This window comes from Cylas formicarius, unplaced genomic scaffold (genome assembly GCF_029955315.1).
Source record: "Cylas formicarius isolate icCylForm1 unplaced genomic scaffold, icCylForm1.1 PGA_scaffold_5__7_contigs__length_24384050, whole genome shotgun sequence".
NCBI lineage: Eukaryota > Metazoa > Arthropoda > Insecta > Coleoptera > Brentidae > Cylas > Cylas formicarius.
The window spans coordinates 2601199-2618080 of NW_026844341.1; the positions used below are offsets into that span (position 1 = coordinate 2601199).

General features: G+C 35.6%; 1 protein-coding gene across 2 annotated transcripts in view; it reads left to right on the forward strand.

Annotated features, from left to right (window-relative positions):
- Window positions 1-244: 244 nt before the first annotated feature.
- Window positions 245-16882, forward strand: part of LOC132701735 (histone-lysine N-methyltransferase ash1) — a 60963-nt gene continuing 44325 nt past the window's right edge. Inside the window, exons 1-3 of one of the 2 annotated variants that reach the window (XM_060669887.1) lie at window positions 245-566; window positions 1238-1445; window positions 2708-3244. In XM_060669887.1, coding sequence (XP_060525870.1) covers window positions 1239-1445; window positions 2708-3244 — 744 coding nt within the window. In that variant the 5' untranslated portion in view covers window positions 245-566; window position 1238. Of the gene's footprint in view, window positions 567-1237; window positions 1446-2707; window positions 3245-11945; window positions 13711-16882 lie in introns of those variants that run through there. The other variant, XM_060669888.1, reaches the window with a different exon arrangement.

Genomic DNA, 16882 nt, shown 5'->3' on the forward strand with positions numbered 1-16882 from the left:
GAGCCTTGTGATAACGGCGTTCTGTAACTGTGCGTCGCCATCTCTTACGCACACTGCTAAATACTTATGTAGGGTTCTTTAAAGGGTTAAACATCTTTAATAGCTGGAACGAAAACCGGGTTAACGCTAAAACCCTGCGGCATAAAATATAAATTTTTGAAGGTCCAGTTCACGAAAGTTTAAATTTCTGGAAATTTACCGTTATTGCCACTTTGGCTTCGGGTCGTCAATTCGGCAACACTGCGTCGGCGCTACCCTAGTTCTCAAACTGTGGCGTTGTGTTGCGCAACTGTCGTTTCTCGAATGAAGTAAATAAAAAATCTGAAATCTGTTCGGATGTAGCCTACGAAATAGAACAGCAAATCTCGATAATGTGCAGTGAGATCGGATCTTTCGGTGTACCAAAAGAGTCCAGCGTAAAAACGTGAAAATGTGTTTTATAGATCAGCTGGAAGCCATTTTGTTAATTACATTGACATAAACATGGAAACAGACTTCTATTACTGGTGTTTGTTTAGTTATTTTAGTATTATTTTGATCTGATGATGCCCTTTTTTCGTTAACGAGTAAGCATTTTGCGTTATTTTGAGTTTTGCTCGGTGAAAACCAAATGAATTCCTTTGGTAGAAAGCTTGGGGAACATGGCGCATGTATTGTTGGTGTTTGAGATTTAGCGCCAACTTTAAAATCGGCAGAATTTTAATGTCCTCCGTTTTATTTTCAATCGATTTTTGAGATATTGCGGCACATAGTATCAATTTTTTAAAAGAAATTCGTCACTGCATGTGTTTGAATTGTGTTTGTATTTTTAAGTTTTATTTGGAATGTAGTATTTAAAGTCATAACTACCTTCAGGGGAAGAGAAGTTTCCAAAGGTTATAGGATGTTGCCAGGTTTATTTGTTCTGTGAAATAGGAACTTGCGATCTTCATATTTAAAAGAAATACAAATAGTGAAAAACAGATGCCTTTAAAGATTCAATATTTTTCATTGATAACGCATAACCAAAATGTTACTACCGATGTTTTGAGGTTATGTATTGACTTTTCAATTGTTTGGTTGCTTAAAACAAGCTATCCTTCTAATATTATTCATATTTTAAATATATCTTTGAGGTACAACACGAAACAAATTTCCAATTAAATTGCATGGTAAACGATTTAAAACGATATTCTCCCTTCGGTAGACTAGCATCTTCTCTTTTTTTTATTGTTAGTGGAATTGTTTTAACATTTAGAATGGCAACAAATGATGGTGCTACGACCGAACTCTTCACGGGTTGGTCATCAGTTGTACATCAGCCAGAAGATGAGCCGGAGGAATCTGAACTGCCCTCTACAGTGGACATAGGAGTTTTGCATTCTGGACTCAGCGTTGAACCTACTAACAGTATCGGAAATGGTAACAACAGTGATTCAGATAGTGATTCGGAAGCTGATTCCAGTGTAAGTGTTCATTTCTATAGTAGTTTTATAAGGTGAGCGGGCCACGAAAGCAACTTCATTTGCAAAAGAAATAAAGAAAAAGTGAAAGCAAAAAAACTCCACATTGTGAATTCAGAAAGTTACGGCTTTCCAAAAGCTGCTTCCTCCTAGATTTTGTTTAATTTACAAAAATTAATGATCAGTTGCGTTGTGGATTCTGATCAAAACATTTTTAAAAAATTGACTGCTACTGGCATAATTCTTTGAAATTGATTTATTAGAAGAACCCTAATGATCGGATATTGTAAAAAGCAGCAGGGAAGATTTCATGTTGTTAGTTCAGCAATTATTTCTACTGAGTTGTTAGTTTTCCATATTCATCTTCATTGACCTTCAATGCCTTTTTATCATGGTGTGTGTGATTGTCCTGCCAGCAAGAGGATCTTTAATCTAAAAAGGAAAGCCATCAGGGTTATGCCAAACTTAAATTGCTCAGCGAAGTGCAAATAAAGTTTACTGTCCTAAAAAATGCTTAGTCTGTTCAGGAGTTTTTACTGTTATTTTAATAAATGTTTTAACTTATGGTTTACTGGATGTTTCATATTTGTTCACAAATTTGTATAAAATAATTGGTTTTGTTTATGTGGTGTCAAGATAGCACTCTTTTAGCAGTCTGTTAATCGCCTTCTTTTGAAGCCATAAAATTGCGTCAAAAGGCTATTTTACTTCACTGTTTGTAGGAAAATAAATTCTCCATATAAGTATACTTTATGGTGTACCTTCCTTGGCATAATGCGATCGTGGTTTGAGTTTAAGTACAGTAAAATGCTATACTTCGTTTACTCTGGCGAAAATTCAATCTAACATACTAAAGTCCATCTCTGTAAAATAACTTCACTCGACACCAAGCACTTTGGTACCACAGGCCATAGAGAAAACTGATGAAAACGAGAGTTGTAGATTCCCTGCTACAGGACGAACTAAGTTTTTTTGCGTTAAGAGGCGGGAAATTTCAGTTAGAATTTTAAATAAATGTAATAAAATAAATAAAACAAAAAAAAGATTTGCTCCCCTCAGTTGTTTATACTTGGTCAGGAAACCCTACCATAACTAAAATTTCGATTTGAATTATTAGAAACCACCTAATAATTTTTACAAAGAAGTTAATTTTTAGAATAATTTTCGCGTTTTTTTTTTTTTTTTTTTTTGATAGCACTATCATTGGTGGACTACACTCCATATTGATTTTGCTTAATTTCTGATGGCAAAATTTTGCCTTTTAGAATTCAGGCAGCGATGTTTCCCAGTCTTGCTCCCACACCGACTCGTCCGATTCCGACAGTTCGTCGTCTTCTCAGGGGTCGTCTTCTCGAAGTCCGAGCCCGGAATTTTCCGTGACAAGCTCTCAAACCAACGTACTACGCTTAACGATAGCGACCGTGCGAAAGACTAACGCGAGTCCCATAAATACCGCGAAAATTTCCGAACCTAACAAGACTGGCGGGAAAAAAAAGTCCAGCAGCAGTTCGGAATGTTCGAGTGATTCGGATAGCGATTCCGACAGTAAGAGTGGCAAGGACAATGCAAAAGGTGAAGTAATGAAGAGTGTGACATTGAGGAGTCAGGCTACCAAGAAGGTCAGTACGGGCGTCAGAGGGAAAAATGTCAACGGGACGATCGCAAGCTCCAAAGAGAGGGATGCGAAAACGACAGGCGCCGATTCCAAGCCGGGTAAAGGAGACAAAATCGGGAAGAAGGAGGATAAAAACGGCGCCAAAGGCATCGGCGGCAGGGTACGGTTAAGGCGGAGGGTGAAAAAGGTGAGTGGTTTTAAGCCTGCAACTTTCCAGTGATTTTGTTTTTTAACGAGAACCGTCACGAATATCATCATTATTGAAATGGGCCCCAAATTATGGGATTATGAATTGATTATGAGAATTGGTGTTATATACTTTATGCTTTGCTCAAACTCAAGTATAAACACTCAATAATTAGAACACTTGAAATAGAGGGATCCACTAGTACTAAAAGATTTGAAAATTTTGATATACCCTGCTAAATCATTAAAAAATTGGGTTCACTTCTATAGCATATTTTGCAGACCCAAAACAAGAAATTTTCTCGAACTGTGAGTTGGGTTATTCCAATTCTCTTTGCAAGTAGCAAAGCTAAGATTGAGACATATTTAGTGTAAGTTTTTATACCTTCTAGGGGACCTGTTATTAGTTACTTATTAAATGCAACATCCTTGATTTCCACGTATAATACAGATTTAGCTAAAGCTAATTGCGATAACAATATTAGGTGGTATTAAAATGAAACATTTTTGCCATTGTTGTACCATTATGTTGCCATGTGATATTAAACACCTTGCCAAATGTCTCGTAGGGTAAACAAGTTGCAAGCCATATTTACTGTGTTGGTCTGGTTAGAAATTAATTCAAACGTCACTTTGAAGAGCTTAGGAGTTGGGTTTGATGTAGTATCAAGAATATTCCAATATACTATTTTTTGGCGTTTTATGCCTAACAGTATTAGTGAATGAAGTGGTAAGAAGGCTAAATCATTTTTTCGTATTTCGAATTGTTACGAAGGTGGTGGGAGGATTTGGCAACTCGGCATGATGGCAGATCTCAAGCCGATCTGATACCGAGGCAACAATCTTTTGAGAAACTCTTCAGTCGCACAGATCAGTTTAATGTGATTTTGTGGCATGCTGGAATCCATTCCACGTGGATGGGAGTTCTCAGGGTTCTATGAATAATTCGATTTTTTGGTTTTAGTTTCTATCAAACCAAAATCGCAACCATTTGACAAAATAGAATGGCCGGATACTATAAATTTATAATCAGATGTTTCAATATTATTATCAGATGACTGAACAATTTTCAACCCTATTAAAGCCATGTTAATGTTACAATTTCCTCCCGAGTAGGCATCACCATAAGCTATGATATCCTTTTGATTGGTAATGTCCGGAATGTGCTTTAAGGTGCAGGACGCAAATTCCTGTGATCCACTTAAGGTGATTGTTTCATCCCATGCATACAGTTTTAGCCTTTTCATTGTTTAAATCATGAAAAATTAAATTATATACATACATGCTGCGCTTATAATAAGAAAAACAGAAAGTTTTGAATAGGAAAGTGCCTTCGGTAGATCATATATTCATAATATTCACTCAGGTTATCTTTTGCTTTTTGTGTGTCATCTGTTCAAACTTTTCTAGCCTGTTCGGTACTGTTAAGATGTGAACTTCTCGTCTTCATTACTGGATGCTTAAATTTTTTCACATATAGCTCATACATTTGTCGAATATCTAAGTCAGGGCTTAGAAGTGTGTGTTCTCGGGTAATATCCCTCACATGCTGGAAAATTCAGAATATGTTCTCATACAACTTTAATTTTATCTTCATCTGTTTTTCTAGATGAACCAGCTTTTTTGTCACAACATTTAACATTTAAGTCATGGCTTAATCTTCCGTTAGATATTTTTAAAGTATCCAAAAAAAATGTTGCTAACAGAAACTTCTGCATTCCGTACATTTAGATGAAACTTAGAACATACATGCATACAGAACAAATTCTACTAGCTTATTTTTCTTCGCTGTATAATGTCTACAATTAATAAAAATAAATAAATAGTATATTTTTACATTAATAGGATTTCGTGTTCATACCTAAACCGCTATGTGCAGACATAGCAAAAGTACTAATAATTATTTTGCCAAACTTTGGAAACAGACTGACTTATACCACTATCAAAATATACAGGAACTGTATTTTGTTTACCAACCAAAAAGTAAATTCAGTTTATCAAATTCATTTTCATGAAATACTGCGAATTACTTCAGATTATGTTATTTTATTATGATTTGATAAACTAGATTTTTAAAATTTTTGACTTACACCACTTTCAAAATCTAGAGCTTAATTATAAAAGTTGATTATACTTCATTAATTCATTCATTAATTCGCTGATGGCCACTGTCATCAAAAGACCAATGAAATTGACAAGTATAAATAGCGTGCAATAGGGGCCCCGGAATACTACCTTGAGGTATTCTGGATTCGGTCAGATAAAAATGATAGTTTTGGAATGAAAAATGCGACTTTAATTTTGGTTGGTCCACTACATACCAAGTGCATGTTTAAAATTGACGAATGTAATAAAATTTGGTGATTGTGTGTATCGGGGTGAATCGGAGCGGATCTGGCGTAACGTGGGGGTGTCGCTTAATGCACGATGCGGTAGACGCGTCCTTGAACGGGTAAAAATCACCAGTATCGCAGCCACCGTGAAAAGTACTTAATTATAAATTTCGAATCCGGTTGGCGGCCGTGCCCGTCGCTGCGTTGCCACGTCTATCTTTTCTCCTGTGGTGACGTAACAAGTTGCGCTTTATTTATGGCGAAACTGTTGACACTACTCTGTTATTTATTTAGTCGCGTGTAAAGTCCATATAAAACTTACAGTGGAGCAACTAACGAACAGAATAAGATCTACATAAACTAAAGAAAGCCACACAAAATCTAAAAATAAAGTTTTTGGTTACTATGTAACAACTTAAAACATTACCAATATTTCAAGCTATACCAAATAATTTCAAAGTGATCAGTGACAGCAGAATAACTGAACGGTTGGATCTTTTCATGGGCTGAAACTGTTTTTTTCTCGGAAATTAAAAATATGCCAATTTTTAATTATGACGTCTGCTGTGTGACAAGTAGTTCCATCTTGCTGGAACCACATGTCGTCAGCTAGGTCCATATGGTTCAATTTAAGTCATGGTTATGGTTCACGTTGTGTGGCGCTGGCCTTTGGTGGTGACCGCCTCATTTACGTCGTTTTCGAAAAAGTAACCAGGACGGTAACTTTTTCACCTGGTGCACATCGTATGGGCTGGTGCCATCTTATATGCAACAATTTTCCTTATTGATACAGCCATTCATCCAAAAATGCGTTTGGTCCAATCTTGGGAGTCCTCTTTAAAACGATTTGAAGGGCGTCTATGGTCATGAACTTTGAGCTTGGATATTATAGAGGTGTAGGTGTAAGCCCCAGAGAAAAATTCGACAATTTCGGGGAATCGACTGCCTCGGATTCTGCTATATCCGAGGTCAACTTAAAAAGTTTCCGACCTCACTCTAAAGATGGCGGCACTAGTTACTAAAAGCTAGTGATCATAGTTGTACCCCTCTTGATGATTACTTGCCAAACTTTCAGCCATTTTGGAGGTGTGGTTTTTGGTTGAGGGTCGTTTCAGTGATTCCATTTGATTTTTTTTTCTGAAAATTGAAAAAATTGAGTATTTATAAAATATTTCTTTTTGAATGCAAATTAAAGTTGAGTTGATCTCTGTGTATCGGGACTCTGCACCGTCATTTACCATAGTGAAATTTTGGATAGCTGAATTTAAACATGGCCTTAAGAGTTCAAGAAATTATGAACGTTCGGGACGTTCAAAAACTGTAACTACCGACGATAATATTGTTTAGGCGCAATAAATCGCGAGTTTTGGCGCCGATTAATTACTGTAAATGAAACTTGGAGGACACCATTATACTCCCGAATCAAAAATAAAGTCAAAACAGTTGACTGTGAAGGAGGAACCGACTCCAAAAGCAAAGCAAAGTAAAAATTGTTTTTTCGACTTGAAAAGTGATGGCGACTGTGTTTTACAGGAGCATACTACGCATTATTACTTGACAAGCTAAGGACAGAAATTGCGTAAAAACGGCCACATTTCCAAAAACAACATCCTGTTTCACCAAGACGACGTCTTATACCTCAGCGATACCTCAGCGGTTGAAATGGTGAAAATACACGAATTACGGTTTGAACCGACTTTTTTTTATTCCCTCATCTGAAAACTGCGCTCGGAGTACAAAGTTTTGCATCAAATGAGGAGACAATCACATTCATGAACATTTATTTTGCTGAGAAAAACACGGGGTACTATTTGGACGGGTTAGAGAGATGGGAGCATCGCTGGGAGAAGTGTATTCGTACTTTCACCCCTCTGCCGAACTTACGTTCATCACAAATTTGGCCACCAGACGTTAAAGAGCTTACCGTGAGGAGCAACTTCGTCTCCCTTAAAATGGGCGCTTACGAGGGTGGTGCGAAAAGTTTCTGGCCTGACCAAGGGGTGGCGCTACTAGGTCTACTTTTGGAGCGGCGTCATACAGCACCATTTCTACCGAGCTTGTATGTACAGTTTCAGCCTAATCGCTAAGTTATTTTGCTTGCGCGAGACACTTCCATCAAATAGTGTTGAAATACCGTCCGTTGAAAGTGCATGAAATAGCTGAGACCTATAGGATGTCAGCTGCGAAATATTTTGCACGACCATTTGAGCGTGAAAAAGCTGTGTGCAAGGTTTGTTAACGCTCAACCAAAAGCTGATTCGAAAAAACTTTTCTACCGGCAATTTGGCGTTGATGAGACTTTGGTCCGTCACTACACTCCTGGAAGTAAGGAACAGTCAAAACAGTTGAGTTGCAAAAGGGGAACCAACTCTGAAGAAGAATATATTATATATTATAGCTTGACAAGGGTAAGACTATCACTGGTCAATACAAATGAAACGGCCTCATTTGGTGAAAAAAAAAACATTTTGCTTCGTCAGAATAACGTACCAGTGCATTCGTCGATTGTCCAAAATCCACGAATTGAAGTTTGAATTGATGCCGCAACCTCCCTACTCTTCAGACTCCGACGTTTAAAACTGACATAACCAAATTAGAACACCGATATGAGACATGTATCAGGGTTGATGGAGATCATGTTGATAAATAAAGCAAAAAAATAAAAAATAAAAACATCGTAAACGTACACATATGTAAACTAATATTCTATTCTAGGGGAAAGCACGAAAAGCAGAACAAGCGGCAACCTCGCACGCCGCGGGTAGTACTTATTAAGTAGCCGCGTTCGTTTGTTTTTCGCGTGTTCGCGAATCCCGCGCGTAATTTCGTCGCCCGTTGACGTATTTTCGTATCGCGAATCGTTATCGTGGTTAAACGTTGCGGATCGATCCGCGCTGAGGAGTCGTCGTCGATTTCGTTCGAAATATCGAGAGCGTCCGTAAACCACGTTTTTCTTTCTTTTTTTCTTCTTGGAATACGTATTTAAAAAGATTTCCCGCGGAAATGTGAGATTCGTTCGGCCGGTACGTGGGACGGTGTTCGTCGGGCATGGGCATAGGCGTCCCTCGATTACTGAAATATTTGATTTTCTACGTCTCTGTCCCGAGACATCTACAGTCCGATATACAAAGTTGACCGACATGACTTTTAGTGACGACAAACAACGCAATCAATCGCTACACATTCGAAACGGGTAAACAAACAAGTGTTTAGGTTGTCCACTTAAAATGTCGAAACCATTGAACTGCTAAATCAGAGGTGGACTTCAAAATTAAATTAAATTCTTTTTTAAGGTTTAAGGATAAATATATAATAAATAAATACTTTATTTATACTGTAACAGAAAACAATCGTATTTACGTTTTAAATATACGAGCCAGTAGCAAAATTTAAATAAGTATAAAAGTACAAAACTACGCAGAACAAAAGTATATAACAGCAGAACAATTATGTAAGTTTTAATTAATCTTTTAAAAGCATTTAAATTATCACACTGCTTAATATTTTTTGGCAGCCTACTAAACTCTAACAAAGTTTTATTTAAAGTGGTATTCAACATATGTGTAGTTATACATCGATTGACTAGGATGAAATCAGTACGGTTTCTAGTGTTATAGTCATGAACATTCTTAACGTAATTAACCCTATTACCAATGTATGGCGGCATCATTTTATTTTTTATTTTAAATATAAATATAAAGGCATCAAACATTACTTTTTGCTTTACAGTTAATATTTACACATTTAACATAGTCATCACAGGTTTAGACGTATTACACTTTAGAATTGCGCGCATTGCTCTGTTTTGTATTTTCTGAAGTTCCGTTAGTGTATAGTTAGGTATACTAAATAATAAAGTTGAACAATATTGCAAATGTGGCTCCGCCAAGTATAACTTGTTAAATTTTTGCCTGCTCTAGATATGAAACACACCTTTTGTGAGAACTTTCTCATTATATAATCACAATGTGTATCAAAATTTAATTGTGGATTTAATACAATTCCCAAATATTTTACACGTTTCTCATACTGCAAATTAACACCTCCAGATCCAAACCACTCAATCTTTGTTTTTTACCATACAAACAGAACTTCGACTTCATGACACTAATGCTGAGAGTTGCCCATACAAACACTCGATACAGGTCATCATTGATATCTGCATTCTTCGATATTCTTCCCAACGACACATATCATGGTATCGTCGGCAACTAACGTAATTTTGCTGTTTTTCACAACTTGAGCTAGATCATTAATATACAGAAGAAACAATAATGGCCCCAAAACAGTCCCCTGTGATACCCCATGAACCAGCAGAGAGAAAAAAATGAGATTGGTAGATTTTGCAAGTTTATATCGGTATTTTGTGTTCCTTTGCTATAAAGCCAAGCAAATAACATTTTCGCAATAGTTCACGATAAGTTTTTTGAGACAAATGAATATAATACCTGGGTGTCATCAGCAGGCACGAGTTGTTAGTGGGAAATGGTAGAATTCTAGGGCAACACATTAACAGCATTTCTATATTAAATCTGAAGTAGATTCCCATGATTGAGCACTACAAAGTTGCGTTGCGTTCTAAACGTAGAAAACGAAATTTTTTTCAATTACATACGTTTTGTTACTTATTTTTGTACAAATACAGGAAATACGTTTTAAATATCTGTGCCTGTGTTTGTAGTTTTAGATGTTATATTTAAATTTCTAAGCTTTTTCCAAACAACTTTCATTAGAGACAGGTTCTAGAGATATTTTCCATTGATTTTAATTGTCATATTAATTCATATTTAAATATTTTCAAAATAGTAATAAAAAAGGGATATATAGTATCGTGCAACACGACTGCGCCACCTTGTATATTTCCATTCGATTCATGTGTGACAATTGTTATGGGACATTAAAATTTTTCCAAATACTAATATTTAATCTTGTCGACTATGTTCGTGTCGTGGTGACTTATCGCTCAGCTTTGTATACGGGTCTGTACTAGCTTTAAGAGAGTGTTTGTACACCGTGTGCCAAATAAAACGATCCACTATACGATCTGGAAACCCATAGGAGATACGAAAAAACGTTTCGTAGAAAAGTTTCTTGAACTCTCCTGAAGATTTAAAATATTATAATTTTGTTCATAAAGAGCATCAACTTTGTTATTTTAAGTGGAAAATGTGGAAAATAAGTAATTAAAATTTATAGGCCAACCAGCCAAGGTAACAAATTTGAATAAATAAGTCTATACAAAAAAGTTAACTAAAAAGGGTTCGTTAATTCGGTCCATAAAGTTTAGTTAAAAATATTCCTCTTACAATGCTCGTTTCATCTGGAATCAAAACAACAAAGAAATATCAAAATATTAAAAAAAAAAGACTTATTAAGCAAACTTTGGTATTTGTGTTTGTTTTTATTGCTTTTCATATTTCTATTTAAAAAGTTCATAGTTGTCAAGTTTTTTGTTAGTATATATTTTATTTGTATTTTAAATAAGTTTTTTATTTATTTTTGTTATGATGTATTTTCAGTTAAGGTGATTCTGAAGTTTTATTAAATCTGTTAAAGTGTGTAGTGCAGTCTGTTTTTTTTTTAAATTTATTCGTGTTATTCGTATATCTGGAGTATTATATCTTTAAAAGAAGTAGTATCATTGTCTTTGTTATTTAAAAAATACCTAATATTACCAACAAGTGACCTAATGTGGGCAGCTTTAAATTCAACATGGAATTATACGGGTTGTTATCTTAAACCTTAAACAGTAATTTGAATATAAGATAAATTACAAACTTACCTAATTTTTTGTCCGAGAATTGATATCTGTATAAAAAATCTTGAGATTTTGTTAATTGAATTCGCCACAACGGCACCACCTATTTGAGATACCTTGTATAAGCTCACGTGGATCTGTCAAACTGATTGAGTAGTACCTCATCTCCTTAGTATATGCTTAAATTTTCCTTTCAATACCTGCATCAGTAGCGCCACAACACAATTTTATTTGGAGCAATCAAAATATATTAAAAAAAAACACATAACCTCAATTTCTGCCTAAATGCAAAATTAGAATAGGAATTTATTAAGAAAGTGACCTTTACTTTAACCAAAGATTAAACAAATGTCGAAATATACAGGGTGTTCCATTTTAAATAACAAAGATTATGCCAATAACAAAATTATAATTTAAATCTTCAGGAGAGTTCAAGGAACTTTTGTACTAAGTTTTTTTTTCGTATCTCCTATGGGTTTCCAGATCGTATAGTGGATCGCTTTATTTGGCACAAGGTGGACATATCTATACAGAGTGTCCAGTATAAAATGATGTACATGGAGATATTGGAAACTGTAAGGGATGTAGCGTCGCTTAAATGGACGCAAAGTAGCGTATGTATATGCCAAAAAATAGTCTAGCTTTTTTTTATTTTAAATACATACCCTTACGTAGATACAGGGTCAACTTTTGCTTTTCTTTTTGCTTTTAAAAATGTCATTTATATTTGATCAAGTTAAATTCGGAAATATAACAAAAATAAGATTTCAGTCAGTGTCAATTGTGTGAAGTTAATATAATATATGAATTTTAAAATGATTTTTTTGTCAATTAGTATATAACTATGATATGTTGAAGTATTTTATTCACTGCTGTAGAAGCGAAGCAAAAGCCGAAGAAATGTATTTAAATAAATATGCGGAAAGACGTCAACCGGGTAGAGCTATGTTTAGGCATCTGAAAGACTTTGTCACCTACGGGAGTTTTGCTAAGATAAAATGGAACAGGTCTCTTCAGGAGGGCGATACTGTTGGTTACTCAGAAAAATGAGAAACCAAACTTTTTCTTAAAAACACTTTGGTAGGATGAGTGATACTAATTGTGGACTCGCAAGAACTCGTATTTTGGGCCGATGTAAATCCATGGCTTCCGATGTAAATCCTTTTGGTTTGGTATTTTGGGTACCCATAATATTGGGTCTTATTTTTTCGATGATAACTTAATTTCTGAGAGATATTTAAACCTTGTACTAATAAATGTGACAAGATGTTATGAACCTTTTACTAGGTGCCAGATTATTACGAGCTTCTTAAATGCAGAACTTTCCAACAGGTGGATAGGCAATCTCGGGCCAGTTAGATGACCTGCGAAGTCCCCAGACGAAACACCCCTTGATTTCTTTATATGAGGTCACCTCAAAAATCAAGTATACAATAGGTTTTATGAAAACTTTGTAAAATTAAGAGAAGCTGTTAACAGTATCACTCCGCAGTCCTGTGAAGCAGTGTTGAAAAGGTTGTTGGAACACTTACTCTAATTTTATTGTAAAATTCTGTTTTACAAAGGTTCTGTTTTGAAGGTATGGATAAAAATTTGACTGACTTCTTTTCTCGATCCTTTTTCTCCAATTTTATTGACTCCTTTTTTGTCCACTCATGATTAAAATTTGTTTAAAAATTGAATAGCAATATCTGAAATCTAATTTTTGTTATTTATTCGGGACCAAACATAAACGTGTTTACACGTTATTGAATAGCAATTTTAAACAGGATTTTTATAAATTTAGAACTTGAATATGACCATACTCGGTTTTTAAATTTTTTGACGCCATTTTTAGTATCGCCGTATACTTATACTCATGTCCTGAAAATTTGAACATTTCAACTCCTATAATAAGGAAAATTTTAAAAGATCTTGTATCTCATACAGTTTCCAATATCCCAATGTACATCATCTTATACTCAACATCCCGAATAGAATCTTTTTTATTAGATAATTCTGTGTTTGTTTCAATGTGGATTGTTTGGAGCGTAGGATTAAAAATTTTGGTGTTTCGTGGTGTTAACAAGTATTTCAGTTATTATGCTAGCAAAATTGGACCTTTCGGGACGAAAAAATCCTTTTAACAAAAACTGTAAAAACCCGTTTTACAAATAAATCTTGATAACCTCGTATAGTGCGCGACAATCGACGATGGTGCGTCACGTTTCGGATTTGCATCATCAGGATTTGGTCGAAAGCGACGCGGGCGCCATCGCGGAAGGTGTGTGGCAATACGTCAGCGATTTATTGAACGATTACAAGAGTCACTGGTGCAGCGGTCCGGACCATCGTCGCGACGACGAGGGTTACGAGGACGGATCTTCTTCGAATCAGGTGACTCTCTGCAAAATACCCCGGAAGATAAAGCCCTGCGGTAAAGAAAAGATAAAACCGGATTCCAATAACAATCGGACCGTCCGGGTGTATTAAACTCGCAGCGCGTTAGATAATATCTTTGATTTTGCCAAGCGTTCCTAGAAATTCACCCACGTCCTTGTACGGATCCGTTGACCCATAGAGGACGATGTTTGCAACGCCAGATTATGGGAGGATACGTTATACCAGTTTTTGTTTTCGATCAGTCACACGCCGTTGCTTAACGACTTTTCTTTTTTTTACACGCGGTGGAGTATGGAGTGCTGGTAAAGTTTTATTTACCCGCAACAGACAGGCGACAGAGAATATTGACGCTCTTTTCTATATACAGTGACGGCAAACTATTTGGAAACGATAGATATTTCGATTATTATACCATTGTTTATTCGCTAATGTATTTTTAAAAAACTGCATTTTTAAGCGGAAAAGTAATAGGCAACGTATTTTTAGTCAGCAACAATATACAAGACTTTGTCTCGATATAATATCTAGTATTTAGTTGGGTATCCATTCCCTCTGGTGGAAATTTTGAAATGTTCTTGAACGATCGTTCACAGGTTTTCTTTTGGATTAAGGTCACCGCAAAACATCTATATAATTATCCGGTAGGCAGGCAATTGTCCTCTTAGCAGAATGCTTGCGATCATTGGATCACTGGAATTTCTAAAGTACTGATAAATTTACTTGTGCATGTGGTTGCATGTCGTTGTTATGCATGTTATTATGTAAAATGGATCAATACCATTCCAGGAGAACATCCCCAGACCATGACCACCACCTCCAAATTTCACCGTGTCATATTCTTTATTTGGTGGATGCCAAATAAAACGCTTCCCGTCTGAATACAATTTATTTATCTTGGATTCATTTGATCATAATGTCTGGTTCCAGTGTTGAACGTTATAACTAAGGGGATGCTGAGCAAATTTGTACACTAATTTCTCTTAGATTTTCAACAAAAACTGTCAACTGCTGATTTGTGAGGATTTGCTTTCGGTATTTCGTACATTGGAAAACAATGTTTCGTCAAAAATGCAACTTATTTGGGATCAGGTCGCTTCTGGGGGTCTCACTCCACAGCGGAATCTTCAAAATCCAAAAAAAGGACCTCAGGAGTATGCTGGGCTTGAGACAGAATAATGAGTCATATATATCCCTTTAAGAATGCACTTTCTTCGCAGTCCTTCCCTTACAAGCCCCTTTAATCTCCTGCCTACTGAAAAAAAGAACCAACAAAACTCTTAACAATTTTAAAATCAAATTAAATCTGTTTCTAATAAATGTTTGTTAATTATTGTTAATGTTCTGGAATTGTGAGTTAATGCTTTAAGGTCGGTTTTAATAGCAAATGTTTAACAAAACATGTTATTTTCGAAAAAATAATCCCTGAAATCGTATTGAACTTATGGCATGTTTTGGTAGTCCGGAATTCTACTGATTTTGGGTAACATAAGTAGGCAATAGAAATAAAACTGTATTTACGGTAAATGTTTTGGTTTGAATAGAATTTGAATTTTAATCATTACGATGTCGGATGAGGACCTCGAAATTGGGGATCCAGATGTCCAGAATCATTCGAATTGTACAGCAGGAAATGTGTAAATTTGGAGGAATTTCTCTGTGTCTGTTAAATGTCCTGCATTTTGATTGGTTAACTTTCTGTACTGAAATTAAACAAAAGTGATAGCTTTTATCTCTTAGTACTCGCTGCTCTTTTGAGTGAAGAATCAAAATTTTGGAAAACGAGAGAAAAAAAAGGAATACAATTGAAGTAGGTCAGTTGATATGAAAATGGTGCTGGAGTCCATTCTGCATTGACAATTGACATGTGTTGATTTACAAATGGTTACCAAAAATGAAACTTCTTGGTGAATTTTAGGAGGGGATGGGGTGTGTCTTATAAAGTTTTTGTCTAGGTCGTTTCGTTAAAGGGATACAACGTGTTAAAAGTGAAAAACTATCTAACTATCTTTTATTTTAAAAATAAGGCACAAAACGAATTTGAAATTGGGTACAGCAGTTTAAACATTTTTAGGCTTTTAGGTATTTTCCCAAATTTCCAATGGCGGAGATGCAGGGTCGTATATTTTTTTAAATTATTTGTTTCTTAATTTCGAAATATATTGTTTTTCGAGTTGTTTTCATTGGTAATTTAAATTATGCCAATAAAATTTCGATGCGGTTATTTGAATGGAAACCAATATTGATGACATACCAAAGTTCAAAGTTCATGAATCAAAAATCACAACAATTGTGAGACTTGCGCAGATTATACGTCCTTGTCAATATCGATGAAATTGTACCGAAAAACACCTTAAACCTGCAGATATTAACTTAGAACCTCCGTTTCCGGGTCAAATAGTAGCTTTTTCTTCTTCGAAAAAATTTTCACAAATCATGCGCTTGTTATAAACTTAGAAGTTTTGGTTAGTTTATCTTCGAAAGACAATTGTTAATGAATCTCAGCAAGTACGTTCTAGTTTATTATAAGACTATTTTTGGTCAAAAATTGAAGAATCGATAAATTCAAGTACTCTTAGGAATAGATTTCATTTCTAGTAATTTATTCATTAAAATACTTTCCGGTGACTGATTAGAATTTTGTAGAAGCCATTCTAGCTTACCCTTTCGGATAGGCCGAGATCGAGGTTGACTAGATTAAATTGGCGGCAAATTGACGTCTCGAACGATAGCGGTTCGTCCGGTAAAATCGAGGAGGTGAGAGAAGAGAATGTGGCTCTGTTTGTAGTAGTTATGTGCGTTTCAATTATTTATTCGGATGGTTGATCTCTCGTTGAAGTCAAGGTCGACCGGTCTGTGTCGTTTCTTTCGCCGGTCTCTCTGGTAGCCGCACACAATTTGTTAATAAATGAATAAATAATGGCGGCACTATGTTATCCCGCGACTGTTGAATTTATATGAACGAGCGGGAAAAACGGTTTTGGCGCCAATAAGCGGAAACCGTTTTGCTGAATAGCTTTCAAAAATTGTGATTACCTTTTGACAATTTTGTGTAAGATAAGGGATAAGAGAGAATTGTGGACTGTTTGGGCCGAAGAAAAAATACAAAAAAAAACATTAATATCTCGAAAACCGCTAAAGATAGCTATAACGAAATGTTTTACAAAAA